The sequence below is a fragment of the Halichoeres trimaculatus genome, unplaced genomic scaffold (genome assembly GCF_033239565.1).
Source record: "Halichoeres trimaculatus isolate MK-OKI-2021-1 unplaced genomic scaffold, fHalTri1.1 fHalTri1_scaffold_9, whole genome shotgun sequence".
NCBI lineage: Eukaryota > Metazoa > Chordata > Actinopteri > Labriformes > Labridae > Halichoeres > Halichoeres trimaculatus.
In genome coordinates this window covers 23,210,773-23,228,020 of record NW_027437188.1, presented here as the reverse complement: position 1 = coordinate 23,228,020, position 17,248 = coordinate 23,210,773, and the positions used below count along the sequence as shown (strand labels likewise).

The 17,248-nt window shown below is 39.3% G+C and overlaps 3 protein-coding genes across 3 annotated transcripts in view; 1 reads left to right on the top strand and 2 right to left on the bottom strand.

The window, feature by feature from the left end:
- LOC141797865 (uncharacterized) overlaps positions 1-3,780 on the top strand; it is a 28,259-nt gene extending 24,479 nt beyond the window's left edge. The window contains exons 21-25 of the mRNA XM_074679552.1: positions 298-504; positions 606-863; positions 2,342-2,569; positions 2,654-2,777; positions 2,858-3,780. Coding sequence (XP_074535653.1) covers positions 298-504; positions 606-863; positions 2,342-2,569; positions 2,654-2,777; positions 2,858-3,780 — 1,740 coding nt within the window. The remainder of the gene's footprint in view (positions 1-297; positions 505-605; positions 864-2,341; positions 2,570-2,653; positions 2,778-2,857) is intronic.
- A 1,280-nt stretch (positions 3,781-5,060) lies between these two features.
- On the bottom strand, positions 5,061-8,875 carry LOC141798051 (extracellular calcium-sensing receptor-like). Its single transcript, XM_074679821.1, has 11 exons — positions 8,610-8,875; positions 8,257-8,492; positions 7,940-8,031; positions 7,600-7,779; positions 7,328-7,516; positions 6,787-7,239; positions 6,472-6,681; positions 6,257-6,380; positions 5,982-6,175; positions 5,565-5,846; positions 5,061-5,483 (listed from the first exon to the last, which is right to left on the bottom strand). Exons 1-11 carry the CDS (start codon positions 8,873-8,875, stop codon positions 5,061-5,063), a joined length of 2,649 nt encoding a protein of 882 aa, XP_074535922.1.
- Positions 8,876-12,384: 3,509 nt separating this feature from the next.
- LOC141797864 (extracellular calcium-sensing receptor-like) lies at positions 12,385-17,248 on the bottom strand. The gene is made up of 11 exons (XM_074679551.1): positions 16,989-17,248; positions 16,545-16,789; positions 15,474-15,565; positions 14,974-15,153; positions 14,673-14,861; positions 14,122-14,589; positions 13,790-13,999; positions 13,572-13,695; positions 13,282-13,475; positions 12,899-13,180; positions 12,385-12,807 (listed from the first exon to the last, which is right to left on the bottom strand). The coding sequence occupies exons 1-11, from the start codon at positions 17,246-17,248 to the stop codon at positions 12,385-12,387; spliced, it is 2,667 nt and encodes an 888-aa protein (XP_074535652.1).

Sequence of the window (17,248 nt, the reverse complement as noted above, 5' to 3'; positions counted from 1 at the left end):
TGCTTCTGTAACTGCTGTTTGTCATCAGATGTTTTGTTTGACTTCTTTAGAGAACAATGAAGGATTTATTGGGCCAGATTTGCAGGCTTCTGTGCAGTAATAAAATACTCATTTTGTTGAATACAAAATAATCGTTAATCACTTAAGCAAAAGCCACAGATGAACAACAGTCAAAAGGATTTTTTATTTCTGTCCCAAAGAGTCATAAATTCTTGTTGAGAAATTACTGTGTCAGGAAAAAAAACTTTTTTTCTCAAACAAATCTCAAACATAAACTCTAAATAATCTTGCACACAGGTGCTGAGGCAGAATGTAACAAGTTTGCAGTGGATAGCAAGTGAAGCCTGGACAGCATCCACTGTGCTCCAGACCCCAGAACTCATGCCGATCCTTAGGGGGACTCTGGGTATTGCCATCCGCAGAGGAGAAATACCAGGACTCAGGAAATTTCTCTTGCAAATACGTCCTGGCCGGAATGACAATGACCAATCTGAAACTAACATGGTTAGAGTATATATCAATTTAAGAACAAATATCTCATTACTGTTCATTATGAAAACTAAGTATTATGTATGATTTGTTCACCTGATATGTTGTATTTCCAGGTGAGGCAGTTTTGGGAATTCACATTTGGGTGTAAATTTGCTCCAGCAAGTAAGGAAGCTCTCTGCACTGGAGAAGAAGACTTACAAAGTGCCAACACTGAGTTCTTGGATGTTTCTAATCTCAGGCCTGAGTACAATATTTATAAAGCTGTGTATGCTATGGCGTATGCCCTGGATGATATGATGCGCTGTGTGCCTGGGAGAGGGCCTTTCAGTGGGCACAGCTGTGCTAATTTACAAAAACTGGAGCAATGGCAGGTGTGTATCAATTTACAGTGTATCTGTGGATGTTTCTGAGGCTTCTTTTTTGTTAACTTACTTTAGAAATGTGGGTTTTGATTTTTGTTTTTTAGTTTGTATTCATTTTTACATTTTATTTATCTGTTACTATCATTCAATACACAAAACATTTAATTTAATAAGAGAATGTATTATCATGCTGGCTCTTCATGCAATCATTGTCTTTTTCTTTAACATGGGATTCAATGAATATAACTGGTACAAGTCATGTGTATTAACAGACAGTAAGAGTGTAAAATGGCTAAATAGAAAAAACTGTAGGTCCCTAAATTAAGGTGAAAAAAACTTTTTTTTTTCTTTTTGATGAATCCTCAGTATCAGGAAAGGAAGGCCCAAGCCCTCTGCACAGTACGAGACCTCATTGTAATGATGAACAGGGGTCGTATTTGAAAAACTTGTCATTGTTGATCTGCCTTATCAAATTTAATTAATTTTAAAATTGATGACAAAAATTAAAAGTTATCAAAGGACTCTGTGTAGTCAAAAGGTGTGGCTTTGGTAGGGGGTCAAAGTTTTATGTTTTGTATGGCTATTAAAATACTTTGCCACTAACTTTCACTTTTATTAGTTGCCCTGTGTGATGTTGATTCACTTCAAAATGTATGTATTTGATAACAAGCCTAGCCTAAACACAGCTGCATGCAGTTATTTGTCTTAAGTCATGCTGCCATCCACCACAGAAAATGTAATTTGTCTCACATTGATGTACTCTTCTTCTCCTTAACATATTCTGCTCAAGGGGTGTCAGGAAAACCTTCCATCAGTAAAGATGCCTTCTTATTAGGACTTTGTCAAATGATGAGTACATAGTGGTGCGACAAACTCTATACCTGGCCATGAAACAGGAAGTGTTTGTAACTCCTTCATATAATGTTTGATCTGCTTCAAATTTCCTGTACATGAACAAGGTCCAATCCTTTACATATCTGTGTAAACAGATTTTAAACCTCTCCTGATAGTGCCACTATGGCCAGAGGTAGAACTAGCTTTTACACACGTAGTCCAATCTCATCCAATTCTTACATGTTTTGAAACAGACTCAGCCTAAACTAACAGATTTATACACTTTGGTCAGTGTTTAAGTTCCACCTGACTGGTATCAAGTCCCATGTACAGTTTGTAATTATCTGTCAATCTTAAACGTTTGATTGATCCTCAATTATGAACAATTTTCCAGGTAACTGCTTTGTAGTTCTACTACTACTTCTCATAAAAGGCAATATTCCACTATGCTTAGAATTACATAGTGACTGTGTCAACCTGTACAGATCTACATAATGGTTTATGCCGAAAGCCCACCTGTTAATGCGCAGTGGCACTTGGACCACAACGAGGAGTTTTTACAGCCTCTGCGATATGACCCAATGTGAACAAACAGTGCAAGGACCTGTTCCTTGTTGCTTGCAACACTAAAATTTTCTTTTTTCTATTCATAGTTTGTTCATTATTTGCAAAATGTCAACTTCACCACGCCTTTTGGTGATCAAGTTTGGTTTGATGAGAATGGGGATGCATTACCAATCTATGATGTCATCAACTGGCTGTGGCTCCCTGATGGAAAAACTAAAGTTCAAACTGTGGGTGAGGTGAAGAGATCACACTCCAAAGACAAAGTACTGAAAATTGATGAAGACAAAATCTTCTGGAACTTTGCATCAAAAAAGGTATGTTCTGCTTTCCCAGACAAAATCCACTGTTTGGGATGTTTGATGCATTTGACTGAAATTTATGTTTTATTTCCCCAACAGCCACCAAAGTCAGTGTGCAGTGAGAGCTGTCCTCCTGGTACTCGCATGGCCAGAAAGAAAGGAGAACCTCTGTGTTGTTTTGACTGCATTCCCTGTTCTCATGGAAAGATTAGCAATAAAACTGGTGGGTTAAGGTGTGAAATATAATTATTTGACTTGTAGAAGAAAATTCTCTGAACCTAACTAACCTCTCCTTTTTGTCAGATTCTATGGAGTGTACAGACTGTCCAGAGGACTTCTGGTCCAGCTCAAAGCGTGACCACTGTATCCCTAAGAAAACTGAGTTCCTCTCTTACCATGAGCCTTTGGGTATCTGCTTGACAGCTGGATCATTACTTGGTACCTTTCTCTGTGCTTTTGTCATGGGAATCTTCACCTATCACCGCAGCACACCCATGGTACGAGCCAACAACTCTGAGCTGAGCTTCCTGATCTTGGTGGCGCTGAAACTTTGTTTCCTGTGCTCACTGCTGTTTATTGGTAGCCCAAGACTGTGGACATGCCAGTTGAGACATGCAGCATTTGGTATCAGCTTTGTTCTTTGTGTCTCATGTATTCTGGTGAAAACCATGGTTGTTTTGGCTGTGTTCAAGGCCTCCAAGCCAGGAGGTGGAGCCACTCTGAAGTGGTTTGGTGCCATGCAGCAGAGAGGAACAGTTCTGGTTCTAACTTCTATCCAGGCAGTAATCTGCACAGTCTGGATTGTCTCCTCCTCACCAGCTCCTCACAAAAATACCCAATACTACAATGACAAGATAGTCTATGAGTGTGATGTTGGATCCACTATTGGTTTTGCCATCTTACTTGGTTACATTGGATTTCTGGCTCTCCTCAGCTTCCTGTTAGCATTTCTGGCGAAAAACCTTCCTGACAACTTCAATGAGGCCAAATTTATCACTTTTAGCATGCTGATCTTCTGCGCTGTGTGGGTGGCCTTTGTCCCTGCTTATGTCAACTCTCCAGGCAAGTATGCAGATGCAGTGGAAATATTTGCCATCCTGGCCTCCAGTTTTGGTCTCCTGGTGGCACTGTTTGGCCCAAAATGTTACATAATCCTGCTGAGACCAGAGAGGAACACAAGGAAAGCAATTATGGGTCGAGGGACCCCTAGCTCTCAAAAGCAGTAGGTCTTTGATTTTCCAATTTAAAAGGAACCTATTGTTAACTTTGTCACTTTCATTGTCTGTATTGCTTGATGTCTTTCTTAGACCTAATTCAACAATCTTTGTCTTTTTTTTTTGCCATGCATTTAATAAACATTGTATTGCATTTTGTATAATTTTTCCTCCTTGAATTGTTTTAGTTGTTAATTGGTAATTGTTAAAACAATATTGCATTAATTCATTATACTCGTGTGGTAATATCCACTCCAGTGTCATATGTATATTAAATAAAAGGAAGCCCAATGGCCCAAAGCTTGCAACCAAACAGTACTGGTTTTTATCCTAATCCTGTGTGTATAGACAGTTCTGCAGATTCTTGAAAGTTTTTGATAATATTTTTTATGGATGAAACCTCCCCAAACCTTTGTTGTTATAAAGGAAGAGCTGCTTCTCTCTTTTTATTTATAAATTTATTCATAACAATACACAACTTTTTAGTGTGTTGTTATGTGAACGTACATGTTGCGTAATTTGAATCCTGTGGGATTTTTTTTTTAATCCAGTATGAGGCAGACCCAAAACAACTTCTGTGTATACATGACCCACAGAAGCAAAAGATAGAGAAGGTGCTAGCTTAACAACTTTTGTTATATTTTCCATAGAAGTTCCGGGTTGAAATAGTGAGTAGCTTTTTGTTTGTTTGTTTGTTTGTTTGTTTGTTTGTTTGTTTGTTTGTTTGTTTGTTAGAAAACACAATGTTAACAGGCAAGAGGTGCAAGAGAGGTGCTTGGAACTTTGGCCACAAGGGGTGCCTAATTCAACACAAACTAAGTCACTTAAGTGACTTATGTCATCTATTCAGCATTTGAATTATTGATTAAGTGCACTCACAAATGCTAAACAAATTACCATCAAATCATTTTCAAGAATTAATTAAGTCTTATTTCACTAAAAATACAAATTAGCATTATTCTACAAATTTAAGAGTACATTATATGAGAAAAGGTTAAATACAATGAAATATTCACACTGTAGAAATGATTCAAAGACTTTCTAGGTATAATTATCCAATATGACTCACATACAGTACCAATGGGATATGCAAAGTAGACGTTTTTCAACAAGAAGGAAATTTGACATTACATAAAAACTTTCTCTGTCTTTCATGCATCTTCTAATTCAATACAACTGCACTGAATAAACATTACTATAACTATAACTTATGATGCAATTCAGCCAAGAAGCATTAAAAGTAGTATATTTAGGATTTGATAAGCTTAAGTATGCTGGCTGTTAGTGTGTCTCTATCTGGACATCAAGTGTTTCTTGGTGTTTTTCTCCGGCCTCAAAAGAATGATGAAACACTTGGGTGCAAAGATGCACAAAAGTAAGCCATAGCTGGAAGCAAGAATTGCAAAAATCTCTACAGCAACCGCATACTTCCCAGGTGAGCTGACATAAGCAGGAACAAAAGCCACCCAGACAGCACAGAAGATCAGCATGCTGAAGGTGATCAGTTTGGCCTCGTTGAAGTTGTCAGGAAGTTTACGAGCTAGAAAAGCCAAGAGGAGGCAGGTGCAGGCCAGCAGGCCAATGTAGCCAAGAACCAGAGAGAAGCCCACCACAGAGGCCATGGCACACTCTAAGGTGACCTTTGACCCCTGAAAACCCAGATCACGACGAGGAACTGGGGGACTAAGGGACAGCCAAGCAGAGCAGATGATAATCTGAAAGTAAAGAAAAAATAATAATCATGCATGTAGAATGCTGTGAACTTAGCTAATTATTAAGAAGAAAACTTGAACTACCTGCACACAAGTCAGAAGGCAAACACTCCCTCTCTGTTGACCTGGACCAAACCACCTTATCAAAGCTTTAGCACCGGGCTGAGCTGAGCGGAAAGCTGCCAGAACAACTATGGTCTTGACTTGGAGGCAGGAAACACAAAGTACAAAGCTGATCCCAAAAGCTGCCTGCTGGAAGCGACAGGACCAGACTGATGGACGACCAATGAACACCAGTGAGCACAGGAAGCAGAGCTTCAGAGACACAAGAAGCAGGAAGCTCAGCTCAGAATTGTTGGCTCGTACCTGGAGTTGAGAAAATTAGTTAACAAAAAGACAAGGATAACAGTTGACCCTTTCTTAAAAAGAAATAACTATAAAACCAAATGAATTTCAAAAAGTTCAGAGTACTTTTCATTACATTGTGTGCTGTGTTCATACCATTGGTGTATGACGATAATGAAGAAACACTACAAATACAACTGCTGTGACCACAACACCAGAGATAGCAGCTGAAGTCAGAGTTGTGCCCAAAGTTTCATTAAAGGAAAGAAAATCCAGCTGTCGAGGGATACAGGCCGTTCTTTCAGCATTGGACCAAAACTCAGATGGACATCGCTCACAATAAAGAGAGCCTGCAAGAAGACTGAGGTAAGATCACTGCAATTTGGACAGTTTGACATGAGTATATGTTTTATGTACTGTAACTGCCTTGCCAGTTCTGTTGTTTATTTCTCCTTTGGTACATGGGAAACAGTCAAAGCAGCAGAGAGCCTCCCCTTTCCTGTTGGCCTTTCTGGTACCTGGAGGGCAGCTCTCACTGCACACTGAAACAGGGACCTGAACAACAGACAACAAATGTTCACGTGACGAAATAAAGATTTTTTTCTTATTAATTCCTGAAAGGATTATTTATGTATTCAATTAATACCTGATTTGATCCTGTGCTCCACTGAATGACCGACTCATTTAGGAGGATATCAAACCCATCAACACGACCAATCAAGACAAGCTTTTGTAACCCATGGGAGGTTTTCTGCCAGTTGATGAGATCATACTTGGCTGGAATATCAGCTCCTTGGAAATAAAATCTTTGCCCTTGTGGTGTGGTGAAATTAACATTGCTCAAGTGCTGCAAAAGCTGGAAAATGATAAAATTAACTAAATATCTCACACAGAATTTTAGGCATTTTTTATAAAAGAGGAGTAGATTTCCCTCCAGTTAGAGGCTGATGATCTGGCTTACCTCCATGGGTTTAATGGGTTTAAAAGAAGAGCAAGAAGAGCTCCTGCTTCTTTGTAAGGTCTCCGTATCAGGGCAGGAGAGAAGGCTGTGGAGGGCATGTGCAGCAGCATAAACAGCAAGGTAGACATTATACGACATTCTTAGCTGAGAGGTGTCAGTGAAAGGATGCTGTATGTCCTCTAGCGACTCTGTACCACTGCAGGGTGGCAGAGATGATGCTGAAGTGGCATTGGGAATACATCCAAACTCCTGTTTCCAGTACTCTTGGAGGAAGTCATCATTAGGCTGTTGAATTGGGTTCAAACTCCTGAGATAATTTTGGAATCCGCGTATAGAAGAACTATGTATTGCCACACCAAGGACACCACTTGCTACTTTTTTTGTTACTGGATCTTGTAAAAGAACATTGCTGGTGCTCCAAGCTTCACTGGCCAGAAACTGTCTGCCAGTCACCTGGGGAGGAAGGGAAAAATCCTGATAAAGAGTAAGTTAATACAAAAGCATCTTTGTCACAGTACACAGAATCTTTTCACTGGCTTACATTCATTTTGGCTAGTTGCATGAATAGGTCCCTCACGTTTGGGTATGAGGAAAAGATCAGGATAACTCTGGCAGTGGAGGCCTGAATTGTGAGTGCAGCTCGTCTGGCATCACTTACAATCTTCTCCCTTTGGAGGGTCTCTATGAATGCCAGACACACCTCTTTGCCCTTGACCTCTTCTTGAAAAACCTGAAATACAGAGATAAAAGGTACATGAATAAAAATTGTCTCAAGTGCATTTTTTGTACATTTTGAAAAACTAAAAGTTTTACCTTTACTGCCATGTGGCCATAATCATTATTTGTTACCACTGCCCCAATCCAAGTCCATTTGAAGCGGATAGTAAGCTGAGCAATTGCCCTGGCTTGGTAAATGTCACTTGGGATGGTTCTGAAGAAATTAGGGAACTGAAGTCTGTCACTCAGACAAGGGCAGCTTGCCATGTAGCTTATCTAAAAACATACAAGACAGCTATTTGTATCTTCATTTTTCTTCTTTATGTTTACTTGTCAAAGGGACATTTAAACAAACTTGGCACAAGCAACCAGACAGTAAAAAAAAAAAAAAAAGGTTTAAGAAAGGTGTATATTCTCAACTGAAAGTATGACTCACTAAAGGTGTAGAGATTGGCCTCAGGGTTCTGGAGAGAGTCTTGGCTGTTGGAGATGAGACACCCCCAATAATCAAGGGAACAGGAGGATCAACTGATGGTAAACATAAAGAAGATTTAGCTGTTGAATTCCAAAGTATTATTTTATATTTGGAAAATCTAAAAATGTTGTTTCTCTAAGCCAGAGTTTTCTTTTTCCTTTTAGTTATTAAGGGCTGAGTATAAAAAATGTACAAAAAAAAAATTAATTTAAGCAATTTACCCTCAAGGATTAACTCAGTATTTCTGCTTTCTGATTTTCTAATTTCTGAAAAGCTACCTCTCTGCTCTCTGTATTCTTCTTTGGACTTAGCAGGGTAATCTGGAGTGTCATACAAAGTGCAGCTGCTGCTCTCTCCTCCAACCAGTGACAGAGCTGCTTGGAGAGCCCACGGTGGTCTGCCACAGCTGTCAACAATACGGTACCCTAGCTTCACGCCTGGTAACAGTGTTGTACTATTATTGATTTCCTCCACTGCAAACACTATAGCATACTGCAAAGGATATGGCACCAAACTGGATCACAGGTTAGAGAGAAAAGGAAAACAGAAAGATAATGAAAGGTGAAAATCAGACACATGTTTTATGATCAAAATTCAAAATTTTAGCAACAAGTACAGTTCAGAGTTTTACCCAGTGCATGCTTTGTAGTGTGGCTTCAGCTTGAAGTCATCGTCCAAAGCAGGAGGTTGATGATGAAACATTAAAAGACCACCAATAACTACATCACCATTCTGAAACAGACTTTGGTTACCGGACATACCCCATCGAGAACAAGTCAGTGCATGAATGACCTGGAACCCCACCCTGAGCCCCAGCTGTCTCCCCAGGAGCCCCACAAGCAGCAGGTATGAAGCTGCAAAGGGCCACACAGTGCGGAGCAAGTTCAACCAGGACATGAGTGCAGCTACTGTGGACACTTGAAACATGAACAGAAAACTCAGTTTTCCTCAGGTCAGTATATTCAAAATGTACAGCAAGTCAAATGAGATATAATCCCTCCCAGCACAGCAGATGGCTCAGATAACCAGATAACCCAAATTCATTGCACATAACAGGATGTCTAACCTGCAACATAACCTCTTCCTCCTCCTCCTTCTCTCCACAGCTGAACTGTAAATGTGAGTTTTTATAGAATGCAGGTCAATGACGGCACAGGCACACAAAAACAAAACACTCCCTTGAAGAGGAGTGACTGAAATCAGTTTAATTTGTGTATATAGGAGGTAGACAGAGATAGAGTGCGAAGGTACAACCAAATACAACTAAACATATTTCTCTTTTTAAGGGCTTTGATTTTTTATAGTAGTTGGTTTTACAAAGGTCTGCCAAAACGGCAACATCTCTCACTTACTTTTGGGTACCTATTTGTGAGAAAAGCATGAACTTGTACAAATTTGCACACAGAAAATGTATCAAGAATCTATCAGAATCAGGATTTGATATTTGGGATTTTTATCTCCACAGCCAATCATGTTTAAACTTGAAAGTACAACATTTGTTTTCTCTGTTATCTACTTAAATATACTGTTGGGGAAAAAATGCAGCAGCCAAACAAAAACCTTTAAATTAAAATCAAATATCTTTATCAAATGAAGTGCAAATACATTACTTAAACGTGAATTTTCATTCAGAGTTCTGTAGAAAATACCATTGTATGACAGATTTTTCCTAATTTATTACAATCAAACACTTTCAATTGAGTGGGGGGAACAAGCTGTCTGCCCATCAGAGCATGGACTGGCTGTGTAATCTTAATGACACGATCGCATTTAAAATTGACCATCACAGCATTGCTCTTCAACATTTCATTGATAAACATAAAACACTGTGTAGAAATCACTGGATACATGGACTATAGTGAGGTGACTTTGTGAAAGTTTCGTTCAAATGAACAAATCATCTGGGTGAACGAACTGAACTGACTCACTTTCTGAAAAGATTTGTTCATTTTTCAACTTCTGTTGTGTTCTCCTCTCTTCCATCTTCTGTCACTCTCTCTATACTTAAAGAGTCGCCCAAGCCTGTCCTCCCTTTATCTTTCATGTCAGTGATATTTGGTGACTTAACCAACAAGTCACAGTCAGTTGGGAGCCATGTGTCATTTAAGTCTGCCCCTTGACCTCTCCCGGTCATGTCGCCAAATTCAACGAAGTAGTAAATATTTCATTTAACATTATGTGTTGCAAACTTTATGTTCTATTAGGTGTTCCCCTACCATTATAACAGCATTGAAAGCCTTGTGTTATTCATCTTATTTGTGTGACAGGATGTAATTTGTCTGTACTTTCTTGCTTTCACGTCTCCTTTTTTTTACTCAAGTAAACAAAACAGTCAAGAAAAGTATATCTACCCTGACTCAGCCTGTTAAATTCTGATTCACAGGCAGAGCTGTGGATAAGTACTGAACGATTCTGTGATACCTTGAGGAACAAATCTTTGAATGAATCATTTTACTGAAGTGATTCTAATGAAAAAAGAACTAATTTCTTCATCACTAACTGACTGTGCCATGTGGAGCATAGCACAGACAGCCAGTCCGCAAAATGGAGCATGCACAGCTGGACAGCGCCATGGTGTTTCCAGGAGAGGAGCAGTGTGTTCTGCTTGGAAGTTTTATGGTTTTAAAAAAGTCTGAAATGGATTGGAGAACAGATAATTGTTAAAACATAACTATTATAGCAACCATGAGTGAGGAGGGAATAGGGTGCCCAGTTAAAAACACAATATTGTTGGTATGGACATAAACCCTGACATAATGAGCAACATATTACAGATTGTGATTTTCATTTTGCATCAGTATGACTGTAATTTAAGAGAGCAAAAAAGATAATACTTTTTTTTTTTTTTTTTTTTTAAATAGAAATAAAAAAAGTGTTGTTATAATTGGCATAATCCTTAAAAAAATCCAGGTTGTTAATTTAAATTATTTTACAGTTTTGTATACTTTTTTCTTTTAAAAAAAGACACAAAAACTGCTGTAAAATTTAGGGTTGTGAAACATAAAATGAGTTTTTTTTCTGTCCCATCACTCTCTAGGAACTTTCAACTACTGTGTAACTCAGTTGACTTCCTGTTAGCTCGCAGTAACTCTGAAACACGCAGTAACTCTCCTGTTACATCTTAACTGTTCAGCTCCTGAAAAGTTCATCCCTTACTCCAGAATTATTTCCTTTGAACTCACTATGTACTGCTTTGGGCCATTTACACATCAAATGTTTTACCCAAAAATGCAAACAATGCAGTAAAAAAATCTGTGTTCACATGTAAACACCAAGAGACTGAAAAAGCAGCAGTCTGACTGCCAGGCCTGTAGTGAGCTATGATGTAAATGGTAGGCTGATCATCTGGCACATTTATCGAAAGCATCTTTGCTGATTACAAAAGTTGCATAGTATGCACATTTTGATGTTTGACAGTCAGCAGATTCAGCAGCACAAACACAAAATAGTAGTCTGTTGTTGTTACCGTTGTTGTTACTGTTGTTGCGGCTTGCGCATGGCAATTTCAGTTGCCACAATGAAAGTGTAATATGCAGGCACTGAGCAGAGCATGGCATCAACTTTTCCATTGAAAACTCCAGCGTGCTGCTTTTTATACATCAACTTCAAGAAAATATCCTTGGGAACTCTGTATTTCCCTATGAATTCTTTACTAATTTGTTATCTCTGATTTGTTTTCAGCATGTCAAAATGCAAAGGCCCCTGCCAGGGTTTCAACCCAGAACCATCTTCGGTGAGGCTGTGGTTATGAACCTTGTGGTTGATTGGCATGGCTGCCAATCGACAATTAGGGAAAAAACAAGGGATTTACTTCAAGTGCACTATAACTTAATGTGTTGATCTCAAGTAACTCTTCTCCAGGGTACTAATAGTGAAAAAAATAAAGATATAATAAATAAGGAAGTTAGTTCTACCATCTGCTAATGAACGGATCTTGTTTAACTCCTCATTAGGGAACTGATGAGGAACTATCCACTGGTTGATCATTGATTAACGACTGATATTAAAATTAATTGTGAAGCATAACATGATGAATCCATTCTGTCAGAGCTTTTGTTTTCTCAAGTTTCATGCTCAACATTCATCAGCACTTTGATCACCACCACTTGAAAATTGATTAAAAAATAAATAAAACTTAGAATTTCATTTTAAACATGTCTTTTATTATTTATTTTTTGTTTTACCAAAGTTCTACAAGGTCTGGTCCATAAGTGAAAGTTGATGAAATAAAGTTAAACAGAGTCATGTTTCCTAAAACAAACTAGTCAGAAAAGTAAAACCAAAAGCAAATAACGTAACTCTTATACAACAGATAAATAGTCTATTAACATCCATTAAAGACCATTAACAAAATAGTAGCAGCAAGCCGCATTTAATCATTCTGTACTGTCTTCACGGTCTTGTAGTTATCTGGACATCATATGTTTTTTAGAATTCTTCTCCGGCCTCAAAAGAATGATGAAACACTTAGGTGCAAAGATGCACAGAAGTAGGCCATAGCTGGAAGCTAGAATTGCAAAAATCTCTACAGCAACCGCATACTTCCCAGGTGAGCTGACATAAGCAGGAACAAAAGCCACCCAGACAGCACAGAAGATCAGCATACTGAAGGTGATCAGTTTGGCCTCGTTGAAGTTGTCAGGAAGTTTACGAGCTAGAAAAGCCAAGAGGAGGCAGGTGCAGGCCAGCAGGCCAATGTAGCCAAGAACCAGAGAGAAGCCCACCACAGAGGCCATGGAACATTTCAGGGTGACTGTAACCCCTGGGACTTTAAGGTCAGCTTTAGGAACAGGGGGACTGAGTGAGAGCCAAATGATACAGATGATTACCTTAGGAGAAAAGAAGAAGAGTTGTTTATTACTAATCTTGAATACTATATTGATTTACAATTTCATTTTACGAAGCATTAAAAACTCAGACCTGGATGCTGGTAAAGACACAGACACTTCCTCTCTGTTTACCCGGACCAAACCACTTCATCAAAGCTTCGGCTCCAGGCCGAGCTGAGCGGAAAGCTGCCAGAACAACCATGGTCTTGACTTGGAGGCAGGAAACACAAAGTACAAAGCTGATCCCAAAAGCTGCCTGCTGGAAACGACAGGACCAGACTGATGGACGACCGATGAACACCAGTGAGCACAGGAAGCAGAGCTTCAGAGATACAAGAAGCAGGAAGCTCAGCTCAGAATTGTTGGCTCGTACCTAGAGTTGAGAAAATGTATCAAGACAAGTAAATCCATCTTGGAAAAATAACGATATTGTTTTCACAGAACACTTTTCATTACATGATTATGGATTCTCACCATTGGTGTGTGACGGTAGTACAGAAAAACAACAAAAACAGCTGATGTAACCACAGCACCAGAGACAGCTGCTGAAGTCAATGTTATGCCCAAAGTTTCATTAAAAGAAAGGAAATCCAGCTGTCGAGGGATACAGGCCGTTCTTTCAGCATTGGACCAGAACTTTGACAGACATCGCTCACAACTAAGAGAGCCTGGAAAACATGACAATGAAGAAAAAGGATCAAAATCTTAACAATCTCTTAATTCAAAGTTGCTGCTAATGGGAAGTTGTGTTGTATTTTCCTCACCAGTTTTATTACTAAACTCTCCATCATTACATGGAATACAGTCAAAGCAGCAGAGAGGCTCTCCTTTCCTGGCAGCCTTTCTGGTACCTGGAGGGCAGCGCTCACTGCACTCTGAAACAGGGACCTAAATAACAACCAAAAAATTCTTTAGAGGGTCTTATTTTTGATTAGTGAATATATGCATGCTGGTTTTAAAAGTTTCTTCACTTTTCAAGCACCTGATTTGTCCCTGTGCTCCACTGAATAGCTGACTCATTGAGGCTGAGCTCAAACCCGTCCACACGACCAATCAGGGTGAGTTTTAATGGGCCTTCAGGGGTTTGCTGCCAGTTGAGGAGGTCGTATTTTGCAGGAATGTCACCCCTTGAGAAATACAAGAGTTCACCCTGTGTTGTGGTGAAATTGACTTTGCTCATCTGCTGCAAGACCTAAAGATGAAACAAATATTGTAAAAATAAAAGGTATTAGTTGAACAGATGAGCTGATCTTTTACGCTGCAGGTGCTTTTTGGCAAAATGATAAGTGCAGGTTATTAGAGTATTAAACATACATCTATGGGTTTGATGTTTTTCTGGATAAAGCAGGAGGAGCTGTTGTTTTCAGAACAGGAGAGAAGGCTGTGGAGGGCATGTGCGGCAGCATAAACAGCAAGGTAGACATTATAAGTCACCCTTAGCTGAGAGGTGTCAGTGAAGTGATTCTGCACACTCTGAAGGGACTCTGTACCACTGCAGGGTGGCAGAGAAACCTTTGGAAGCAGCCTCTCCTTATCAGATGGGGAGTAAGATGTGGTGTTAGGAGTACATCCAAACTCTTTTTCCCAAAATTCTCTTAAGAACTTATCATTAGGGCGCTTCAGTGGGTTCAAACTCCTTAGAAAGTTGTCAAATCCAGGGACAGATGAACTTCGAATTGCAACTCCTAGAACACCACGAGCCACTTTAGAAGTGACAGGATTTTGAAGAAGGTTATTGCTCGTGCTCCAAGCCTCACTGGCCAGAAACTGTCTGTCAGTCACCTTAACACAGAAAGAAAAAATCAACCACTTAAAAAAGGATTTATGTGATGCTCTTACCACAACATGTATGTTTAGTTTCTCACATTTATCTTGGCAAGCTGTGTGAACAGGTTCCTGACGTCTGTGTACCAGGAAAAGACCAGAATAACTTTGGCAGTGGAGGCCTGGATTGTGAGTGCAGCTCGTCTGGAATCACTCACGATCCTCTCCCTTTGGAGGGTCTCTATGAAGGCCAGACACACCTCTTTACCTCTGACCTCCTCCTGAAATACCTGGGATGTAAAAATAGAGAGAAAACACTGAACTCATGTCTATATTTCTAAACAAATGACATGCATTTCCTACTGCAACAAATGTTTAAAATCGAAAAGTCTTAAATATCACCTTTACTGCCATGTGGCCGTAATCATTGTTTGCCACCACTGCTCCAATCCAAGTCCAGTTGAAGCGGATAGCAAGCTGAGCAATGGCCCGGGCTTGGAAAATGTCACTGGGCATAGTTCTGAAGAAATTAGGATACTTTGTTCTGTCACTTAAACAGGGACAGCTGGCTGTGTAGCTCACCTTAAAGACAAAAATGATATATGTTAGTACCCCGAACAACACACTTCAAAACCTTAATGCCACCAGGAATGTCAGGTTATTATTCCCATCGCAGCCTCAACTCTTTAATAAGTGTGTGCTGCAGTTTACAGAAAGCTGCTTGATTTGTGTTGAGGAAAGCAGAGAACCAGACGGTCAGACAAAGAGTTGACATATCATGGCCATTCAAGTAAAGACAACAATATCAAATGTAGAAAATAAAAACTAAATGAAATGTAACGTTGAAATCTTATTTTTGAAATCAGATATTGGAAAGTGTAAGTGTCAGTAATCCTACTCACTAAAGGTACAGAGAGTGGTTCCAGGATTTTGACGAGTACTTTGGCTGCCACAGATGAAGAACCGCCGATAATCAAAGGAACCGGTTTATCACCTAACCACACTACCACAGCAAGAAAGATAGCAAAATGGATATTTTATAATAATAATAATAATAGTTATAATAATTATAATTATAATAATAATAGTAATAATAGTAATAATAATGGAGAAAATCATAGAACTATTTAAAACAGGATTACAAAGTGCTATACAAAATAAAAAAAAACAATTAAAGAGAAATAAAAGAGAAATATGAGGGACAAGTTTAAACAAACAATCAAAAAAATAGAAGATAGCCAAACGAAACCCTTACAACCACCAACAGACAAAAGGTAAAAACATCAGAAGAATAAAAACAACAAAAGATTTTAAAAAAAAAAAAAAGTTTTAAAGACTTAACTGAAAGTTAACAAACAATTACAGAGCCTGTTTGTGATTATGTCTGAGAGGGACTTTTAAGAAACTGGATCAGAGCGTGCTCAGAAAACATCTCCTATAAGAGTACATCAATAAAATGTGTTTTTAAAAGAGGATTAACAGTTTTGACATCTTATCTCCTCAGAGAGATTTTCACAGAGAGTAGGAGCTCTGACAGAAAAGGCCAGAAAGATCATCTTTGTCCTCAGCCTTGATTTTAGGATGGCAAGTAGAGCCTTGGCTAAGGACAAAGATGATGACCAAGCACTGAGGAGATCAAAACTGTACTTGGTTGTCAAAGTCAACAATATATTCATATAAACCATTCAAGATGTATTAGATGCCAAAAAGAGAAAGAAGAAACATGAGTGATGAAGTCTCTCTTTTTGGTTTGGTGGGGAGTAACGCTGCTGGGCTTTGGACGAGCTGTAACTTACTTAAACTCTGTTGGTTAGAACATGAGTACAGTGAATTAAAGTAACCTAAAGGAGAGGAAACAAAAACAGGGCTGACATGCTGGTAAAGCAGTGAAGAGCTGTGTCATCATTGCAGTCTTAAAGTGCAAACTGTTATACATACGCCACACAAATAAGATACAGTGTATTTTTTAATACCACTTCTCTGTCCCATCTTGCCTTTTTTGAGAGCAGACGAGTTTGTAGGAACAGATGCTGAAGTGCAGCTGCTGCTGTCTCCTCCAACCAGTGACAGTGCTGCCTGTGTTGCCCATGGGTGTATGCCGCAGCTATCACGAATGTGGTACCCAAGCTTCACACCTGGAAGCAAGGTTGTACTGAGGTTGATCTCCTCCAGCGCAAAAACCATCGTGTATATGTACTGCAGAGGGAGATTTTCCAAACTGAAAGCACAAATGAGAAGAAAAAAAGAAATAGTACTGAAATCTTGATGGCATTGCCAGACTAGTTTTCCATATCAAGAAAAGGGGAGGTTATCATTTCATTCACCAGCATGAATTTACAAGAAAAAAAATCAACCTGTGTGTTAATTCTTGCATACAAAACAGTTTTCAGAGTTATCAACAGTGGTTAGTATTTTACCCTGTGCAGGGTAAGTAGTACGGCAGCTTAGTGAAGTCCTTTTCTGTAGTTGAAGGCCTGGAACGGAAATTAAAGAGTCCACCAATCACCACATCTCCATCCTGGAACAGACCCTGGTCACCAGGAGAGCCCCACCGAGAGCAAGTGAGACTCTGAACAACTTGCAGTTCCAACCTGAGTCCCAGCTGTCTGCCCACGAGCCCTACAAGCAGCAGGGGCAAGGAGGGCCACAGGGCAAGGAGCCAGGAGAACCCAGGCAT

Excerpts from the sequence above, each read along its gene's own strand:
- LOC141797864 (XM_074679551.1), bottom strand. The coding sequence starts at position 17,248 with ATGCCTGGGTTCTCCTGGCTCCTTGCCCTGTGGCCCTCCTTGCCCCTG. Across the intron at positions 15,566-16,544 it reads CAAGATGGGACAGAGAAGTG|GTGATAAACCGGTTCCTTTG; the intron begins GTATTAAAAAAT and ends TAGTGTGGTTAG. Across the intron at positions 14,862-14,973 it reads ACGGCCACATGGCAGTAAAG|GTATTTCAGGAGGAGGTCAG; the intron begins GTGATATTTAAG and ends TTTACATCCCAG.
- LOC141798051 (XM_074679821.1), bottom strand. The coding sequence starts at position 8,875 with ATGTCCTGGTTGAACTTGCTCCGCACTGTGTGGCCCTTTGCAGCTTCA. Across the intron at positions 6,682-6,786 it reads AACCCATTAAACCCATGGAG|CTTTTGCAGCACTTGAGCAA; the intron begins GTAAGCCAGATC and ends ATCATTTTCCAG. Across the intron at positions 5,484-5,564 it reads GCCTTCTGACTTGTGTGCAG|ATTATCATCTGCTCTGCTTG; the intron begins GTAGTTCAAGTT and ends CTTTACTTTCAG.